At 37.1% G+C, this 22,639-nt stretch overlaps 1 protein-coding gene across 4 annotated transcripts in view; it reads left to right on the forward strand.

Annotated features, from left to right (window-relative positions):
- The window catches only part of LOC107268468 (protein cortex), a 122,107-nt gene extending 108,270 nt beyond the window's left edge, over window positions 1-13,837 (forward strand). Inside the window, exons 2-8 of one of the 4 annotated variants that reach the window (XM_015741397.2) lie at window positions 7,379-7,567; window positions 8,193-8,469; window positions 8,557-8,706; window positions 9,129-9,291; window positions 9,645-9,855; window positions 10,167-10,479; window positions 13,485-13,837. In XM_015741397.2, coding sequence (XP_015596883.1) covers window positions 7,379-7,567; window positions 8,193-8,469; window positions 8,557-8,706; window positions 9,129-9,291; window positions 9,645-9,855; window positions 10,167-10,479; window positions 13,485-13,540 — 1,359 coding nt within the window. In that variant the 3' untranslated portion in view covers window positions 13,541-13,837. Of the gene's footprint in view, window positions 1-7,378; window positions 7,568-8,192; window positions 8,470-8,556; window positions 8,707-9,128; window positions 9,292-9,644; window positions 9,856-10,166; window positions 10,480-11,151; window positions 11,541-13,484 lie in introns of those variants that run through there. The other 3 variants (XM_015741312.2, XM_025084153.1, XM_015741481.2) reach the window with 3 other exon arrangements.
- Window positions 13,838-22,639: the final 8,802 nt, after the last annotated feature.

Genomic DNA, 22,639 nt, shown 5'->3' on the forward strand with positions numbered 1-22,639 from the left:
CCACCCCAGACCCACTCGTTTGTCCTGACATCAGAGCGTGCCCAACCTCTTGACCCCGTTGATCAAGCAACACAAGAGAAGAAGCATGTCCAAATGGAAAACTCACCTCTAATCGGTCATCGCATCCTTTTGAAAAAAGATAAAAGACAGTGGTTCAAGACCATACAGGAAGAGGGTACTGCCTTCGACGAAAAAATACATAAGATTGTTAAATTACCTGCTTATTTCAGACTTCTTTTTAAATTTCTTTAATGTTATTGTTGATAAACGCTCTCTACGACAAATGTTTGTTACCGGTTTAACTTAATTTTCATTGACTTTGACGTAGTTGAGATTTGACTTCTTTGTTGTATAAGTCAATTTCAATTGAGAGACAAGAAGTTTTATGGATAAATTACCGCTCGTATGCCTGATTTGCGCGACCTGATAATGTAGGGATTGTTTGTTAAGTATTGACATCTTCCTATGATTGCATCTGTGCGAATGACAATTTTCCTGTATCTATGGAATAAGGATAGACCATCTCGAAAATCAGAGGAATTATTTGAATAATAAAAAAAATTTAATCATGCTAATCAATGCATAAAAGACTTTTTTATAATATTACATGAAGTTTTAAGAAAATAAAATATTTGTTAAAGGGTTAGGACAAAGTCTTTTAGATATTTATTATTCAGGCGTGTCACATATATTTGAAGTTATTGTAATATAGAAGTGTATAAAAAGTAAGAATATTGATATAGTAAATATTTTTTATTCTTAATCTTACAATAAAGTCCACCGATAAGGTAATTATAATATTATATAATATTAAAATATATCATTAACGTAATAACGGGAACAACAAAATAATCAATGCTATTCAGTGTGCCTAAATTATTTGAAATTATACATATATATAAACTTAGTGACGTTCCATTATTAGTCTCGACACTGCCAAGTTCACTTATTCAATCGCAAAAAATGCACAACTAGTCAGACGTGCATCATCGTTCATCGCATGCAACGAGTTCTCCCATCTCGGCCATTAAGAAAAGAGTCCCTAGATAGAACGTCGATATATAAGAAGTAGATAGTAGCTATCGAATCAGTCGATCGGGGATCTCGTTGCCTAGAGGGATTAGCATAAAATTCCGCAGTACACTTTTTCTCTTCCACTTACAAAGACTCGGACACCACATTCCAATGGGGAAAAGAATGAGGCACGTCTTTCCTAATTTTGCCAAGAATATCACGGTCGCATCGAATTAAAGTTCGAAGATATCGCGTGCGATCGATCTAGAGGCTGCTTGGTATTATGGGTAAGACTACGGCTACAAGGGCTCCCGCGGTGGCAACAGCGATCATATAGCAGGCCTCTTCTCGGAAACAAAGTCATTACTAAAGAAACACCGTGTACAATTCTCTTGTAATATAACTATAACGCACGTTCATTTATACCTACCTAAGTACAGAGGATCCTACATCATATCGAACAGTATTGCATTATTTGTATGGGAATGCGTACGCAACTACATGGAAGCTTTTCATTGGGTTACCTTGATGAGACAGAGTAGGAAAGAGAATCCCATTTATTTTTCTTCCAAGCACCAAACGAATTCATAAAAACAGATTTCTGATGTACAAAACAGTTTCTCGTATTGTACAAATTCAAGGAATATACAATTAAATGTAGATGAAGATGGAAAGTACGGAGTCTTAAACTTATATACGATGAAAATATTGCGTTATACGACCACCAGCCGCTACATCTGATTATGAGTGCACTGTAACGGAACAAGCCAAGGAATTCCGTGTGGTCCTGTGTGCTTAATCAAAGATACTTGACTTGCTTGGATCATATCGATCTTCTTGAAACGTATCTATTTCAATTGGTTATGTGCATTCGCACACAGGTCCAATATCTAGCTATGTATTTCTATGCACGTGCATTCTATCAGCGTTACCAATTTGGCTGGACGTCGTTTTTGTTAGACTTTTTGTTTGTACGTAAACTAGGATACATGCTCAGACATGTGATATGTTTACGGGCGCATGTAAAAAATATCGCTTTCATTGACGTTGATATGTCGATTTTGAAAAAAAGGTATCATGGAAAAGCTGATGCGCTTGGCACGTCAGACGGATTATTTTTGCGATCAAAGAAAACCTGCAATGCTAAAGACATACGTAAAGACATTTAGACGGGTGGCGTCAGAATTACGTTCGAAGGATCATCGAGAATAAATCAAGAGATCGATTGATATACCGATAGAGATAAATCGGTGGGGATAAGGGTACGATTAGCATAATCCGTTGTCGATACCAGGTGGATAATCGGCTGCGTGGATGGATAATGAGCGTGATCACTTTTGCCAACGTCGTGCCAACAAATTAAAAACATCGCGCTGACTCTGTCCTAGGGAGCGTCCATCGGCATCGGGTCCTTTGATATTGAGATCAGACTCGCTTGTGTGTCTTTGCCATCTCTCTTTATAGGCGCTACGCACGTGCACATTGAACTATCTCTGCGCGCTTAGCTATGCCCAGAGGAGAAATTGCGTGTAAGTACGATCATAAGAAAGCACCAAGCATACCGACCGTTATGCACCTTCATGATGCAAATAGATCGTCCTTGAATTCTAACATTATTTTAATAATCGATCCACGATGGCATTGCATATAGAGCTGATACATAAATTTAAATCTGCCGAAAATCCTCCTGCCGATCATATGAAATCAATGTTGCATACACAGTGATAAGGATAACTAATGCATCTGTACGTTATTACAGGTTTTTATGATCGTTACCCAAACTTTCATTTTCACAATTCTACGCCAATGGGTACAATGCATTTTTCATATTATAGTTTCCTGTGCATTCTACGCTAGCAGAACGCAGTCTCTGTCTCGGTACCCCCTGCAAATTTACAACCCTTCCGAAAGGAACCCCCTGCGAGACTGACCCACTGGGACTGGGTTGCAGGTGATACGGTGTCCAGTTGATGCTCGTGTGCATCACACACTTTTCGAATGACGCGTCTACATATGAGTGCGATGTCATCTGCTGACCGATCCGGTTCACGGTAGTACCGTGGGAAGATGCCACCGGTTATAACGATTAGAAATTGTCCAGTCGGTCCTCGAAAAATTGAGTGAGTTGCTGGGCAATAGTTTTCCTATGCAGAAGAAACAGTGAACACCTCTGGACAGTGGCTATCTTTATTTGTATACGGATGCTGGAGCAGTCTGTAGTCTCATCGGAATATACAATAATTCTATCTAGTATATAGGGTGGGTCATTTATCTTTATTGAATATAACATCAAGCACACGTACAGCATATAAATATCATTGTAAATCATAATGTGAAAGTAAATAAAATTTTACTTACCCTCGTCTTATGACTTTGAAAATATATCCTGTGATATAAATGATTTTGCATAAAAAAAAGTAATACATCAAACATGTTCGCATAAATATTTTAGAGAAACTTTATGTAGAAAAAATAATATTTCAAACAGAAAAATGTATATTGTCATTGTCAGTTTGTAAACATAAATATTTAATATTGGTTAAATAATTTCGAAAGATACGAAAGGTACGTAAGTCGGAGACACCATATATGAAAACCAGGCACAACCCCTTCAACACCTTACTGCGTGAGATTCGGCCGCCCCTGAGAAGTTATTGACCGAACCAGTTTCTCGAGCAGGAGACCAAGCGACGTCCTGGCACATGGACAACATTTTTCTCTACGTTACTATCTTCGCTGGGGGTCTCCTATAATTTCAATGCCTATGGGAAAATCTTCCTTGATTTTCAACCGCGGACACCTCGAGCAGCTGCAAGGAATTTTTATGTCTTAGCTCCATGCAAATAAGACCATACAGCGTTCAATTTATTAACTTGAAAAGTAGAAATCATCTGCTGCAACGCACGCACCAAAGTAAATAATTAATCGCTGACATAAATGAGATTCGTTCAAGAAAATAAAGCGCGAAACGATGGAAGCAGCACAGCGTTCTGATAGCATTACACAAACGTTACGCCATTTACGCAACGAGATTTCAACGCCCCTCTGACATTATTAATCCAAGCAATGCCGATCGTACAACACGTTCAATTTTATCTGCGATTTCTATTTCCGAAACTTTCCCATCGCCTTCTCTATACATGGTGATAAATCTATAGTCGTGTACGCGAAACCTGATAAAATCAAAGATCCCGCGGTGCTCTCATAATGGCATCGATAGATCGGATTCTTTAACGAGAGTCTCTCGCGTAATAACGAGAACGAATTCAGTTGTTTCTACGTTCAATTGCGCGATGCTGCTTCGGGCATACCTTTTGCACATCGTGCACAGTCAAAACAAATTCGTTTGACTGCTTGACTTTTAATTTTTCGTCCATTCCGCTTCGGAGCTAATGAAGATGTCACCGGTCGGCGTCGGAGCGACATCACGTTCACAGTGTCATGGCATACCCCCTGCAGTGTTGGGCACGCGATGCGATTTCTGTGCAGCGTGCTTGGCGCTTTAGTACTAAACGTGCGTCTGCAATTTATGGGGTGCGATAGTTGACACACCATCATGAACTCATCGTGTCGTACCGCCTTACCATATTCTGCCGCTGTGCTACTGTCTTTGCATAGAATCAATGATAAGACGAAGTAAAATTTGGACCTTAGTACTTTAGCATCATAGGAAAACATAAATAGGACTGCACGTGTCTTATATCTCAGCGAATGGACTTAAACCTACCCCCGTATTACCATATATGGGGAAATTGAATTGGCCTTTTAACTTGACCATTTTATGAGTGTGTGCGTAGACGTCGTATTTAAAAATAATATAACATGGAGTTGGTTCAGCAAATGAGGAACGACAGTATGATAAAGTGTAATTTAGATTATAAGTGTTTACAAAGAGGATATTTAACGATAGAGATCAAAATTTTTCGTATTACTTTTGCAGTTATCAGAATCTGTAACTGTAAACATATAAAAGTATAACGTATCTGTATTGGTCTTTGGAACGGTTGCGTTCATAAATGTTTCTCGTACATAATAAACTCAACGCTATCTGCTGATGATGAAATGAACATATTAACAATAGTCGTAATCTGATTTAATAATGGGGTACATCCTCTTACGAAGAGACGGAAATAAAAATAGCTGCTCATTTCGATGTCTTAAGATCTACACCGAAGGAGGGCATCGCATAGTACGTAGCTATAACAAGGATTCATTCACGAATGTGCATTCTTAGTGGACCCCTGCAGTTCGAGTATTTAAACATTATGAAAATAAGACAAGATTATGGGGTTGGAGCTAGAAAGGGTTGTAGCCCCAGCTTGCCGGCATTCCGAGTCCCTTTCTTCAAGTGTGGAAGGATTTACCCTCGATGCTTTGAAGGTTGACACTCTAAATATTTTCGTTGATCATATGTTTTGAAAAATTACTACGGTTCGTATTACGAAACTGAAGTACCTCGCCAATTCCAAAATATAGCACCTAATTATCTTCGGCTTCTCAATCGTCTTAAAGGCTCGAGATAAGCTGGTAGAAAAATCAACATCTTTACGTCTAATCTCTCCAGCTACGGCTTTGCAAATGACTTAAGCATGGCACCATGCAATTACTTGTACAGCACACGGTATAAATAGCTAACCGATGGCAAACCGATCAACGAGATCTAAGATAGATCTAACAGCTAGTCCAAGAAATACTAAATGCGAGCGCTCCTATCTCACAACGATACACGCGCAAATAGTGGCAAAGGCCTCAACAAACTCTGAAATAAACTTAATTCGCGACGACATAAATTTCCCGGCTGGCTATAATTCCCGAGTAATAAGTACATCTGTGAAAATGTAGAGTAATTATTCAAAGGCGTACTCGGTTATTAATTGGATTCAAACAGTGCGGATATACGTGTAGATAGACTCGCACGAGCATAGATATGCGCATAGTCTCTGCATAAACCAAATGGATGCATGCATGCGTAACCAACGAGCACACGTGAATTACCATTGCCATTAAGCTCCGCTTTGGGGATGAATACCGGTATTGCCGGTTCCCCGTAAAACTTCGAATTTTTCATTCACCTCGGGCTGTACGCACCTATATACGCACTACGATAAAATTTGTAAAGACCTACAATTGTACATTTACTTGACTGTAATGTCACTGTGTACATTGTGGCCGTGGAGTATGAGACGTAAAACAAACATACATTCTGTTCGTGTAGGTCCTATTCGTGCACTGATTCCGAAGCTAGAGCAACCAGTCGGCTGGTTATGAATCAGACCCCCAAAGGACTCACTGGACCCCTTAGTAGGATCCGAGAACCCTACAATGTCGCGATCAAGGGGCTTCGACGAAATGTCAGCAGACGCGTAAATTAATGTGTAATGTGTCGCGATAAAAGAGAAGGGACGACTAGGCGACTGGGCGACTGCGTCGACCCGGAAACCAGTATCCATGGCGTCCACTGGACCTGCCGACGATCTCCTTGTTCAAAAACTTTGTATTCTACTGCAACAGGACCCCTCGTTACTCCACCCTTCCTTTCACTATTTTTCGCTCTCGTATATTCGTCCTCTCTATATATTTTTCATCTATTACGATACCGAATTAATATAATATGAAATTATTAAAAGTGTTTAAATATTTGTCGCTTCTCCGATTGTGTATTGTTTTGACCATAGAAACAAAATTAAATTTATTATTTCAATACCTACACATCTAAAACTTATTTGATGTATTATTTAAGCTCAAACAAAATTGGCATAATACGTTATTTCTAAATAAGCTGACATGGAAAAATAATTATGATATAAATAAAATACATCAAGTTTATATAAGACGTTTGGAATTATTGCAGGATAACATTTATACTGTTTCGAAACAGCCAAAAATCATTAAACGGATGAAAAACAGTTTCGTGTCCGTGGCCAAAGGGTAAAGGAATTCTATGTTAGGCCCCCCTCCATAACTGTGCATGTAACGCGAAGTGATGGTCCTGCAGGCATGGACCAGGTTCCAGCACCTCGTCCTATCCATCACCATAGGAGAGCCAGATGTTCACTGGGGGCAAGGGGGTGCGCTGGGGTAAATATTACCCCCTGTAAGCGACCGAGCTTCATTCTGTCAGACTTGCATAATGCCAAGCACGAATTACCCTGAAAGACGGGAAGCACCCCTTTACCAACCGCTCGTCGACTGGTGGCTCGTGATAAAATTTTGGATTTTACGTCTGACATCTTTTTTATTCGACAACGTCTATTGTTCATTATACAATTTGTAGTGTAACCGTTGGATCGAAAGCCAAACGGCTCTTGTACTTAACCGTCCAGTATGCACTGCAAGCTGTATGCAATATTTCTTTCACTTTCAGGAAGAGTCTCCCATATACACACTGAAACCTACAAAAGGAATACCATACCGAATCTCAAACTATACTGTCTGCCCGTACGATAGATTTATATCAAACAGACGGCATTTGAATCTGGAAGCTGCCAACCATCTATTAACAAAGGAGCCAATAATTTCACGTAGGAAAAACATGTTGGATCTCTTTGCACAGGTTAGTTAAAAAAAATTATTTCTTATTTATTTCATATTTGATAAACTGCTTATCAATGAAGCTTTCAAGCAATGTAGGATGACATCGTGCGTCACGCATGACAAGCTTTGTCAAATGTTTAATCGTCGTTTAACCGTGACTCAGATCACCTGCGGTTTAGCATAAACGTTTTGAGTTATCGCTAGGTTATCTTTAAAAGGCATTTTGATTACGCAAAATTACGAATTAGCATAGATGATACGCGCTTTTAATCGTCGCAGCATCCGCTTTAAGATGAACTATTACATTTTTGTAAGCTATGGGCTGGTCACACACACATATGTAAAGATGATGGCTCCACATATCCTGACCCTGAACACCCTCGATTCCCGTTATTATTTGTTCTCTTATTTTTGTTTATTTTCATATTAAACTGATACGTAACTTTTACCTTTTCTGATATGAAGCATATATTTATGTAAATTATTAAACTAATCACCCAATCCATGAAGGTACGTTGCTACGCTCCGATGTGTTATCATTACACGTCTATGAACATTTCAATGCATAATTCAATTAATACGCTAGAAAATAATTACATGAGTCACAAATTGTTTTACTTATAATCTTATTTTTATTATCCAAGGTGGGATCTATAAAGAGCTCATGGCAGAAGAAATTGATGAAATATACTTTCGAAAAGACAGATGTCATAGGCGGACTGAAGCAAGGGAGATTGTTGACCCTAAGCAAACCTTCAACGTCTGATGGAACCGTTCCTGGTCACCTCATAGGAAAACCTAAGGAGTTTTGGGACGATAATCATGATGATGACTGCATATGGGATTCGCGATCGCGAAAAAAACCCCTGTTGGGTACTGCCGAATTCATTTTGGATGACATAACTTTTCAACCTACCATTCGTATGTTTAAATACATATAAAAAGAATAGTTTGATATCTTCGGTATGTTTATATGAATTTTTATTTCTTGTTATTTCTTTAACAAAGAAAAGAATCTTCTGGACTGGAGCGCGTTGAATATAATTGCTGGCACTGATAGGTATTCGATAACACTATTTCCTATTACCACAAATATTGTACCGGTTGTTCGAATTAAGGAAGAAGAATACGTATCTGCTGTTAAATTTAGCCGCTGTGGTAAGCCCAATAAAGATATCATATGTATACGTGTATAGTGAAGCCTCCATTATCGCAGAACTCCGGGACCAAAAAATATGCAATTATCGAGGTTTCTATAGCGAGTGGAGTCAATCAATGGTACATAACGTCCGGATTCTTCCCTCGAAGAATACCAACACAATATAAATTATGATAAATCAATGAAATTAGTATCAAAAATTTTCTGTTCACAAGTAATTTCAATGTCAATGTTTTGTACAAGATGCCATTTTTCAATTCTCAATTGTAAAAATTGACAAGTCCAACTGCTAAAAAAATTTAGCAGTTTTTTCCCCACCACTTAATTTCAATCTGCTTGGATCCGGATTTACCTATGACTATTGAGATTTGACTATATTGCAATTTACTTTAAAAAATTTCCTTTGATATATGTGATGTAGGTAATAAACTTGCTACAGCTACTTTAAACGCATACGTGTCAGTTCAGCTTTTCGAACCAAAAAAGAAATTATGGAAATCCGTTTGTACATGTGCAGAAGAATTTGATTTATTCTGTAGCGTTAATTGCATTGAGTGGTCAATTAACGATAAAGAAATTGTTACGTAAGTATAGGATAATGTTAATTCATCTATTTGTATAATTTTTCACTTGTTATGCACAAATTGTACTATTGAGCCCTCCTAGAAATTCTATTATGAAAGTTCAGGGTCCCTCAAGATCCTAGCTAAGTCTATATTGGCCCAATGGGATCCTGAACAATCCCTGGACTTAAAAAAAGATTTCCACTAAATAAATATATCTGATATCCTAAATAGTTGTTTACGTTAGATTTTGCGTAGTATCTTTAAACAAATTATACATATGTATGATTGATTGTATAAAATTGTAAACATGATAACTAATTTGATATTGCATTTAAAAAATATTATATTCTATAAATATATTATGTGTTCAGAGGATGTACTGAAGGAAGATTAGTCGTATATAGTGCTTCTTCAGGCAAGAAGATATTACAAAGACAAATACATAGAAGCGAAATTTACACAGTATTATTTTCCATGGATTTTCGATTTGTAGCATCCGCTAGTCGTGATACGACAGTTCGAATTTCTTCTTGGCCCCATCTGTTATCTATAATGGAAATAGGATTTTACTGCTCCCTTCGGGTAAGTTGATTTTACAAATAAAAGTAATGCTTGAAATTTTTCATATTCCTACAATAATGGTATGGTAATTAAAACAGCCTATATATGTCTACTATGAATATCTATTATCTACCCTTCATTCATTATACGTATGTAGGTGTTTAAGACATATGTACGAACTAAAGTCGTCCTGAGTAACCTAGAATGTAAATATATCTTGTGTTCAAAAAAAAAGGATGAAGGATTAGTCTACGTATCCCGGTCATGCTAAGTTCTTTATCAGACATCGAATGGAGATCGAATTAATAATTAACAAAACTCTGTTATTTCAGGCTATTGCCTGGCATCCATGGGAAAATGCTAAGCTCGCAATTGGTGGAGGATCAGGCGATACGGCTCTGACTTTATGGAATGTCAACACAAGGCGATTATTGGGATATCGTCGAGTTGTTGGCTGGGGTTGTATCGATTCTTTATCCTGGAACAAACTTAGTGGAGAACTAGTAGTCAACTGGTATTTTTGGGAAACAAAATCCGCGACGGTAGTTGTTCTTGCGAGTTTAGATCATGTTGTCGACGTAGTTCCTGTTCCGGATAAAACTCGAATTTTTTACACGATTACAAGTCCAGATGGCAAACAATTAGGTCAGTTAACAAATTATATAATACATTATTATTATTATTATGTTATGACCTTGTGACAAATTAAATGATCATTAAATAATCTCATTATAAATACATACACATATACACCTGAGCCTAAAAATGTAGACGGTTTTTCTCCATCGTTAATAATATTAAGATTATCCTATAATATTCCTAGTTCAAAATTAAAACTGATTTTGTCCCCATGAAAATATTAATTCATGAATCAAGCGGATATAAACAGATTAAAAACTCACTATTCCGACAAAAACAATGCAATGTACAGTCTACGGAACAAAAATAATATATACATTCAAAGAAGAGGATATTTTTTGAAAAAAAAAAACGTCTACATTTTCTAATTAGGATATTTATCATACTTTTCTGAAGGTGGATTTGAGTTAAATATTGCGCATGTGATATAGTACAGTACAGTAGAACGTCGATCATTTGAATAATTATAATATGTATTCGGATAATCGAAAATATGTAGTAAATTAATGGAAATCAATCGAATGCCAATTATTGGCAATCAAAAATGTTCCTATAGTGGACGAGCTTATACAATACTCCATAGACGAAAGCACGAAAGGAACACTTTGTAAGCTATTTGGATAATCGATGTCCTACTGCGTTTATATTTATTATACATGATTTTTACAAATTTTGTAGGTACTCAGTTCAACAGAAATTTTAGTGTTTGGAACTTTTTTGGCGATGAGTATTACATTCGACAAAAAACTCATAAGTTCAACGAGAATCATTCAGCAAACATAGGAACTGACGTAACAAAAAATTTTATGTATTATAATATTCGATAGCTACTGCAATATATGGTAGCCCAATTTTCCAGGAAATTACATTTTATATGTACGTTTTATTGGTAAAAAGTTTCGTTTTATACGCTCAGTCCATCAATAAGTAATATAATTTTCAAGGAACCATTCATCTATGAGTTTCAACATACAAAAGTTCTTTAAGCTTCATGTTTTACTTATAGATTGACTACATGGTCAAAAGTGATTCGATTAATGCATTTCTGTAATCATAAATGATGTCAATAATTTTATTTCAATTTACTTTTATGATTAACCTGATATAATGTATTATTAAACAAAATGTTAATTATTTATTATTTATTGTTACTCATTTGTATTTAAATCTTGTATTCCAAATTCTAAACATACCTTATATCTTATGTTCCGTTTTATATAATATATTGAACAACAATTTTGAAATAGTTCATAAGTTCACTTTATCCGCATGAAGCTTTTTAAATTAGATAAAATATTTGAGTACGAATGTGCTATAACAATATTTAGAGATCGTTTACTCTCGCTGTCGTGAAATTAGATTAAGGTCTCCACAAGACTAATGAAAATTAAAAGAGACTGTAGGAAAGTCGTTGATGAATGTAAAGGATCGAACGGGTGTCCCAAGAAAATTGCCTTATGATCCAATTCCATTCACTTGAAACATAATTTACATTTATGTTGGCAGTTTTATCAGTTTCGCCAAACATTTTATTCTTGCTCAGCCTTATATCAATATTGCTTATTATTAGTTAACTTTCCGAAGAGTTAGGAATGCAGTTATCTTTAAGTTATCGTCATTAGAAATGATAGATAATTAGTTAAGAATACGGTAGATTTGTGACGAATGCGCGTGAAGATACCGACACGGAAAGCTACCTCGGCATTCTAGATTTGCTTCAAGCATTTCTGTTGATTCCCACCCTCTCGGCGCATGTGCAACGGGCAGCATATGCGTCTCGGTCGTCTCGACTTCTCAGGCAGCTTAGTTGCAGAACGTTAATTGGCCTAGCGGATGCTGTGTTTATGGCGCAGGAGCCGCCGTAAAACGGTTGCTGATTATTATTAGATATGATCACGCGTAGATCTCGCGATAGCACGCTTATTCGAACAGAATTTATGAAACTCTCCCTGTCGATGCATCTCGATACGGATCGAACCTTGATCTTTTTTATTGGCCAAAGTGCCGAGTAGCTTGCGAACGAATCTTTCCATAAACCACGATTGTCATACTATAGTTCATAATCTATTAAATACCCTTTGGCTTTTGTCCGTTCTATTCAGGACGAATATATGATTTAAGGGATGTAACATGAATTAGCCTGAGAGTAATTAATTTCTGACAAGTTTTTATGATTTACCTATAAATAAAGTAATTAGATTCTCGCTCCCGGAGTTGGCAGAAAAGAACATCCAAGTGCATTAGAGCGTTGCATGATCACATTGCCAATTCTTCGGCTCTGTAAACCCAAGTAGGTGTTTCAACGAGTAGGCCTACTGTCTGGGAGTAAAGAGTTGGACTTTTCTCTTTTGAATATAGCATATGGGTAGGCTGCACCGTTTTACGTTACCTCTTTTCAATGCGGTTCGATCAATTCGCACGATGGCCACGCAAAATAGATTGTGTATCTACGTGCACGTGAGTCTGATTGTAGGATAACGAAAAGTAACAAGGACGGTATTGTTTGCAATGCTTCCCTCAAGTTTGGTTTGTCAATGTGATTCCTTTTAAAAGCGATGGAGTTATTCTTATGACTACCTATATCAGGAACGAACACATAATTTGGGTAGTAAAATTGAACCTAACAGCCTCGTTGCTTTTCTGTCAAACTCGCTTGATTTTAGATTAATGTTCATTTCACTGCTGATTAAAAATTGGCCTACAGTGAGTGTCATGAAATTGCCGAGATCCGACGATAGGAATATCCGACGTAATCTAAAACAGGTCTTGAACTGTGTACAAAGAATGAATAAATCTTCATTGGTGAAAGTGATCATTTCTATGAGTCTGCTGGAACGGTATAGTTTGACTGACCGGTCTAAAAAATAAAGAATTTTTGTATATATAGACTGATTCACGGAATAAACATATGTACATCGATTGGACGATTACAGCATACGTTTTATGATAATGTAGCTTTTAGGGAATATCCGGCATCATCGATGACTGGGATAAAGACAAGGCTTTGTTAGTTTCAGTCGATCAACTGGCAGCTATCCCACAAGCTGCTGTTGAGAACTGGCCTTAGAGCGGCGACTGCATCAAACGTACGGATGGGTGAGTGGCTGGGTGAGATATTGTCCATTAAGAATCTAGAAATACCGCTTTCATCTTAATCCCGTATGCGTTAGTATAGAAGACGCCAGCTTATGCCTTTACACAGGCTTAGTAAAATTCGTACAGCTACAAATCGTGAGTTAGTGCTTCTCAGCTCTGAGGGACCAGATGGTAAATTTATTCACGAAGTGGTCAGAGTGTTGGACAGAAAATTAGAATACAAATTTTTAATTTTATTAATGTAAAATTTAATGCTCTTCAATTATTGATACCGAGATTCCATATTATATTCGTACCCATGATAACGTTTGGCAAATAAAGCATATTCAATGTTAGAAATATTAGTGAGTCACAGAAGTCGCTTAATTATTCTAAAAAAATTAGGGATCTAATTAATTAACACCTTGAAACAATATATCTAATGAACAGTCATATTGTTTATAATATTCTATCGCAAATAAACATTTTGTAATCAGTAATCCTATTTTTTTACTAAATTACTGTATTCGCCTTGTTCTTAAGCAAGTAAAGTCTTAGAGTCATAAATATAATAAAAATATTCTATTTTCGTAACTAGACTATTTAGAACAGTATTATACTTATGTTTCATTACTATATGTAACTTTCCCTTGATAATCCCTCATTCTTAGTACGTATGTAACCTAGTAACGTATATTACTATTTGATATTGTGCGTAGTCTACGTTAATTAAAACTATTGTTTTATTTCAATATCAGTGTCGATTTTTTTATGCATCAAGTATTAAGATCACGATCGAAATTCATATTTGTAATAAAATAATCAGTCTGACAATTTTGTATTATAATCGAGGTAACAAATATGGAGTACGTACATATCTAATAGTACTACACCTGTCAGGATACGTTATGCACTTTTCCTGATATTACTGAAATATAATAAAAGCAATAGTATAAGTCTTGTATTTAGTAAATGGATACTGGATTACCCTTTTTCATACTCCTAGTAACGTCTAAGAGGCTTTATAACATCCTCATTAACAATGATAACAATTCCTTACTGGTTCAGCAAAAAAAATTAAAAGATAAAAGAACAAGTTACTAAGATTTAATAAGACAGAGACGTTGAGTTAAAAATGAGATAATTAGATTCCAACGATGGACTTATATACATATAAGCTTTTATTGATCCTCGTGTTGAAGTAAGTGTTATAAATCATGTTGGAAATTAATGTTGGTTTAATTCGAGGGTGTTTGGACAGGCAACCTCGGAGGTCTTGACTCGAGTAATGAAAACGCGGCGCTCTTACCTTCTTTGTTTTTCAACTTCATTCCTTTTATCACTTTTTCTTCGTTAACGAGCGACAATGGTCTTAGAATCATTATTATTATTATCAAACTCCTCACCAAGAGCAGGCGATCCTCATTCTCATGTTATTAATGTAATTATCGTCTCCGTATTTAAATTGCTACTACTTTTAAGCCTTTGTCGGACAGGGAAAAGTATTGTCGGTAAATAACTCGTCGGATATGGCACAAACGTGTATTTAAATATGCATTCTGCGTTCAGTTATTTAACAGCTAATGGTTTTACTAAAACAGATCTCCGTAATAAATAATTTATCAGCTGCTCTTATTATCCGGCCGACTCCTGTACTTCACGATGTTCACGTTAGGTTTACAGTCTGTAAGGATTTATCCGAATGATGTAGTCTAAAAATCTTTTCATAGTTTATATAATACGAAAATAATTCATTCGTTTTGAGATTGTCCTTTGAAAAAGTCCAGACATGCATATAGTAGATACATATAGGTATTCGTAATTTATTTTTTCTCATTTTTTTTTTATCGTCGAAAGAGTTCGTCGTTCTTACTAAGGTTTAAAAAGAATGAGAAAATAATGTTCCACTCAACTCCAGGTAAAAGATTCGAGATAGGTGTCCTCTACGCGAATATTTCGCAGAGACTGGCAATTTAGTCGCACAGGAGTACATTCTTCGAAGCAAGGAGACAGAAGTAAGACGCATAGTCGGTCGGTAGCCATTGCTTGCTATCTTACGACATTCATCATGGCGACAGGTACACCACTCCGGTCTCTTCTCTTCTCCTCTCCTCTTTGCTCCTCTTCACACTGCATCTCTTCAACCGTTTGCGAAATTGATGAGACGTAGTAGTGAGCATAGAAGTCGTCCGCGAAAAATGGCTTCCATTTTGTGCCAGCGTATGCGCGGCCTAATCGTAGCTAATAGCTGACAATGATACTCTATATAGGTCAGATCTAGATATAGTAGACCTAGGTATAGTATATAGACCTTATAGACAATAGTGCAGAAAACACAGACTCAAGGGAGCTTGCAGTTGGACGAACTATATGTGTATATTATACAGCGTTGTTAACAACTGTAACATCAACTGAAGTTGGCCTATAGATTTAATTACTGTGGTAGAAGCCAACTTAGGTTGAAGTTTCTAAATGATTCTACGTAATGTATAGATATTTATGTTATGCGAATACTCAATGAACGAAAATCTATTGCACAGGCAGTACCTTTCGACACGACATTTGAAAGCGCCCACTATTCGTGATTAATTGGCGTTTTATAGTTATGATAACTAGTAATAGTATCGTAGTACGTGATTGAATCATCATTTGTACTTTTCTCATAATCATTTTTGGGTTGACTCTCTATTACCGATAAATATAAAACAGATTATCTCATTTGACATTCATAAGCACTATATGATCAATAAAATCATAATTCAGAAGTAATAAAGAGAGAACCTTGACACGTCAGATTATTGGGTAAAAAATGCATTCTTTATGCATACAAATATTCTATTTGCATTTACTTCGAGATCTCTGCTGATATGCGAAAATTTCAAACTAATTGTAGGACCATTAAAATCTTTTGTTATTCTCGTATCAGAGAGCTCAATAAAACCTTGTAGTTTATAAAGATAAGAATAAGAGGAATGATATTTGGTATGCCGAATGTGTTACAGATATGGAGCGTGCGACGAGTTTACAACACGTCTTTAAGTCCGTATAACTACGTGCACGTGGAGCGGAACTTTAGTGAAGTCGTAAATATCCGTGGTCCTTCTTTCGATAGCGAACGAAAGAGAAAACATTTTTTGGGCCCGAGCTCCTGGCCTCATGATTTATGGTCTTATAAACGCTTGGCTATTTGTTCAAGGTGACGATTGGGCGTAGAATAATGGCTAAGTAGGCATATACCGTAAAAAAATCAATGACGCGATATAGTGTTATATAATATTCAAAAGGATCAACAGGCGGCAATTTTTGAAATAGTCAGAGAATTTAAACTCGACAATTTTTCTGTTCATGTACTGTATAATGATGGAACCATTACCGAAGTTAGTAGTTGTTTCATATTATAATTCCCAAATGGAGAGCAGCAGTTAGTCGGAACGATGTTCGACGAGCACTTATAGTAAGGTAAATACGACCAGGAAATATCACTACGTTAAAAATGATTATTACAGTATGGAGGAAATATAAAGCTATCGAAGTAGCTGGTAGAAAGAACATCCTTTCCTTAATGTTTTTACAGTTATTACAACTGTTCAAAATCACCGTAAGAGGCGAGAGCAACTTTTTAAATATGCGTGCGTACGTAGCGCAGTTTTAACGCGAAGCTATTTGCCCTGCACATCTAACCGTTAATTATAACTTTATTACGTATATGCGGCTCGTTCGTTATAGCCTATCATTAAACACGCCTTCTTTCTCCTTACATCGGCAGCTACTCGTACGACAATGTTTTCATGCATGCTACTGTCAGGGTAGGTCCAGTATATTTACTCGTCATTTTTATTGCGATTTTTCGAATGCTCCGGGCACTCAACTAATGTTAGAATATCACTTGGACAGTAGAGAGTCGACGGCAGCCACGGTAAAGGCGGTTAATTAAGAGAAGAAAAATTAATATCCCATCTAAGGAACTGAGGCCAGTGCCTACGCATTAAAGAAAAAAATTTTCTATTCTGCTGTTCGGTGTGAAATACAAGCCGCAACACTGCTGGCACGCGGCATGTTTATGAATCTATTCGCAAAGCACAACCTACTCTCTATTCTCCAAGGCTGCTATACATACATCAGGTTGTCTAGAAATTGGATAAACTTCGCAACGGAAGCAGAAAACAAAGAATCGTTTAAGTTATCACGATGAAAAAGACATGTCTCCTACTTTTGAGTGGTCTTATGTCGAGTCATTGATTGTAAAGTGAAAATGAAATTACTAAAACTTTGAATTAGTTTCGAGACCGAGTATGAGAAGAAAGTCTTTTGTTATTTCTCACGCGTAAGAAAATAATATGAAAGCAATGGGAGGGACGCGAATACGAAAGTCAAGTAAACGAAAAAGAATGGAATTCGGATCGCACGTTGCTCGGTAAAACCGTTGGTCTCTCTAGTAAGAAGGCGCGCGCTGACCACGTCCCACTGCTTTATGCCGGGTTTCTATGTAGCTCGGTGGTTGTATTATGGTACTAATAAGTAACAACGGACCACCTGGCTTAAGACAATAATTACTTGCTGGCCATTAACGGCGTGCGCCACGGCTTCGAACCCAAGAGCGCGGCTTCTCTGTGAGTCGAGGTTGGCTAGTCGGCTAGATGGCTGGCTGGTTGGTTAGCTGGCTGGCTTACAGCATCCCTCTGTATTCGTTACGCTATACTAGGCTTATGTACGCGATATATAGAAGCCAAGGTTGCAACTTTTCTCGACGCACCTTTGATCTCGTGGCTCATTGCGCGGCTGGAAAGCGATCGACGAGCGATTCGATGGAAAATAGATGAAAGCTTTGTCGATGAAATTGAACGATAGGGACGAGTGGAACGCGGATGGTTGCCCGCCGGGCAGAACCTTAACGAGGAAGCCACCGATAATAATACCGCTACAAGAGAACGTCGATATCGTCCTGCTCAATGTTACCGACCACTCACTCCCACCGACCCTTGAAAGTCATTCTCGTGCGCTCTAGAACTTTTAATATTATAATTCTAAGACGCGAAGCATGTCCAATCGGGATCTGCACTTCCTCGGACGTCCCGAAGGATCGTTTCGTTCTGGAAAATAGACTCGTCGAATGGTTTTTAGCTTCTTCAGGCTTATGCGCTATCGTTAACGGGCTACGCAGAAATTCCCGGGGGCACGAGTCAACCGGTACCAATTAAGAAGTTTCTAATTAATCGAGTATTATTATCCGATAAATTGAACCATCCGATCGTGTCGAATGATTCGGCACAGAACACGCGATGCTCCGAGTACTTCTTGATGCACTTTCAAATTGCATTCGCATCGTTCGATTACGCGATTAGCCGCCGCCGATCGGTGAGCTTCAATTTTGAAAAAAATTCAAAAAGCCACTTGCAATCTCGAGTCGAGGGTGAAATATATATAGGTAAAGGCTTACGAAGATGGCGGGTTTCCAACTTGAAATAGCGGTGCCATAAATTAGAGTTGGCGCATCGCTTGCCGAGCGAGAGCGCGGAGCAATTATTTCCGTTGGACGCCATATTTCAGTTTGAACGTCTTAATAACCGAGGAAGGGCAGCCTCCATCTTGAGAGCAGCTGTCTCATCGAATCTTTTTCCACTTCGATCGCGATCGTTATGCAGAAAGAAGGTTTACCTCGTAAGGAATAGCTAATCCCCATAGTCTGGTATGTTAACGTCTTCCTGCAACTTTCCATCGACACCCCCTCGTTAATTCAAATAATTGTTCTCATTATTTCTCAGATAAGAGTATCTCAATGCACTGAACTTGTTGGTACTACCGGAAACGAGCATATGTTCCCATGATATACATGAGGACAGTATTTTAAAAGTATCGAATTTTCAAATTTGAAGGTTATTCAACAAATTTCACAGTGGCTCACGAATGATCAGGCATTTCCGTCAACTATGTAATTGCCTCTCGGCGAATTATATTTCTCGCAAATACAATCTATCGAACAGTCGCGTGTAAATCAATCGTGCATCTCGAGGCGGGACAGTTGTGTGAATCGAATGCACATAGGAGAGGCGTGGATGCACAATGTAGTTGGTGCACGGAGCACGGATACGGTATCCTGCTTGGTAGCTGTTAAAAGCAGCATATATCATGTCGGAGTTGACTTGAATTGTAGGTGGATCTGATTCAAAAAGAATACGAATTGCATTGGACCGATATATATACATATATACTCTATAGGAATGTATACGTGACATCGCCTCTATATTCACAGGATGATCTGGATGAATTTCCAATTGATTGCAAAATCACTTTCCTCTGTTTTGTCATCATTTATCAGACGTGTTGACACGAAAAATGTCTTCTATCTTATGGACGGGTATGAAGTATGCAAGGTGAATTCTATCAATTGGAATTCTGCATAAATGATATACGAGTACGTTCATATTATAAGTATTTATGTTATAATATAATAATTCGTTAGTGTATATATACTGTTTTTGTTAAGAGATATTTTTAATGCCTTTAATCAATATGAAATTATTGAACGAACTGTAATTATTTGTTGTTCCAGTTCGAAATTAAAAATACTACAGCCATCGCTTCTGATACGTTGAAATCCACTTCGGCTGTTAGTATTGTTTTAACTGCATGGATAACTTTATTCTTTCGAACGCAATTATGACTCTAGCATCACATTATACCTGTGTAATATGTTTATTAGAATAATTATATACGATTAACCAATCAATGTCATCGATAATTAATTGTGGTTGCCACTCGAAGTCAATGGCCTCGTAGTTTATAGGGATATTTCAATTATAGGTATTTGAACACTTTCAAACGCGATCCCGAACACGCTATAAGCCACACCCGGAAATATGATTTTCGAAAGTAACTCGGGCAAACTCCACTGATCAGGATAGGTAGGTACTTTGACACTCGGTAATCAGTCGATTAATTGCGGAATGTCATTTTTTAATAGATAATAGAAAGTTCTCTTTTACACGTAAATCACAAAACATTGATGTAACGTACAAAATTTTGGACAATTAGAGTCAGTGAAATCTTCGACTGTTAGTTAATTAAAAATTGTCTCGAATATTAACGTTTGATTCATTTAAATGGCATTTATTAAATGATGATTTATTCCATAGCATCATTGCATTAAAAACGGCATCGAATACAAAAAAACGTATAGTTGGCTAAGAAAACAACGAAAATGAATAGTATTTGAAAAAAAAGTGTAAGCTATTGGAAAAAAATACTCTAAAGCTAATTTTTTTGCTGTTTAATTGTAATTAGTTTGTTAGTATCAGAAACATCATACAATTGTAATTATTAAATTAGTAATTCAAGTTTTGTGTAAGAATTTCTCGTTATTACAAACTTGCATGTGCATTGCAACTCGTAAAGTGAGTACTTATCGGAATTCGAATACACAGATGTTTTGAAATTCATTGAAATCTTCAGAGTAAATTCAAGTTTTATGAAGGAAGCTGTTGGAAAGTGTGCAACGTGTAGATAACGCATATCAAGATATATGCTTACGTAATGGCAGACCAATCCAGTCATGTATATAATTAGCGCTTTAAACCTAACCTGTCATAGCGGATGAATAACCTGTGATTTACGTAGAGATTGACATTTCATCAATCAATAATTGACTGCTTTAAAGACTACATTTGTGAATGTCATTTGTTAATATGTCATTTGTGAGTATTACTGTAGTTAAAGAATTGCTAAGTTTATTATAACTATATGTTTTTTAACATTCAAGTACATATACATATATTATTCAACAAGCGATACACATTATTACAGCTTACTGCACATAGTTTTCTTACACACACGGTATTCATTTGAAATTGTGTCAATATATTAGAAATATAACAGAATTTTAAGAATATTGAAAATTAATCAACATGATATATTCCAAATCACCCAAAAATATCATAGACAGTATTTACCTAATTGAATTCAAAGTACTGAACAAATTCCTCAAGGTTTCAATTTCCACTAGCGTGGAATCCGGAAAGGTTGAAATCTGCGCAGCTGTGGAGAATTCTTGGCATAATACTACTTAGAAAAGAAATATATAGCGCGTGTAAGTGGAGGAGCGCGTGGGTGGTTGGTCGGTTCGCAAAGAGCCCTGAATGTTCTGAATGCCCTGAATGCCCTGAATGCACTGAATGCCAGGCGCAAATAAATAATCTCGGAAATCTCGCGCGGATCTCTGAATAAGACGTAAATGGAGATTCAGCGAGATTCCGCCATCGATTTCTATCTGATCTAGTATCCGCTCCACAGTGGGCTCGAGCCAGGTGGACTCACGGATGCTCGCGATACTGGCGCGCGATTTGAAATTGTCATTGATCAGATCGCGCGTAAAGATTGTTTATCTTGCATCGAGCTTTTTCCACGTCCACGTGTAAATTACTAATTCCAAATGGATTGCGAACACGTGCATTCGTGTCCTATTCTACGACAGCAGAGAAACGCATACCTGAAGAAAGAGGAATATATGTAATTCTTTCTTGGGATGTTTCTCATGTAGATCTTATTTTCTTGATTTCCTTAAATAGAATTATGCGATTCAGTATAAATCAAATGGACGTTTCATCATTTTTTTTTTTTTATGCAACTGATACAACACCAGTGTAGTATTCATAAAGAGGTACTGAACATACGAATCAGTTGTGCCTTATCGTCCCGTGCAATTAGAATCAGAAGAAGATAGCGCTCATCGCTAAGCTTACGAGTTTTATGTTGAATAATTGTCGATATCGCGCTTACCTATCTGGATTGCAATTAAACGAAAGATTAAAGTACCGTTCGCCAATTAATTGAAATCTTTCGCATTCTCCTAGGGTTTTGCTGTGTTCAGACCGAATGATTTGTACTACGTTAATACCCAAACGATGCATGTAGCTAATTTCCTACCGTGTTTGTGCACAGAGTTATTTACAATTTATTAACTAAGTACGTGCGGTTCGTTCACGTACGGTACGAGTATAGATAAGGGATCGATTAAAATTTCCTAAGACACAAACGGTCTGTGTTTCAAGAAATATCCAGATCTAATCGCTTTTACTCGTTTTGCCTGTGTCGGGGG

Source organism: Cephus cinctus, unplaced genomic scaffold, assembly GCF_000341935.2.
Source record: "Cephus cinctus unplaced genomic scaffold, Ccin1 Ccin1_scaffold0007, whole genome shotgun sequence".
Taxonomy (NCBI): domain Eukaryota; kingdom Metazoa; phylum Arthropoda; class Insecta; order Hymenoptera; family Cephidae; genus Cephus; species Cephus cinctus.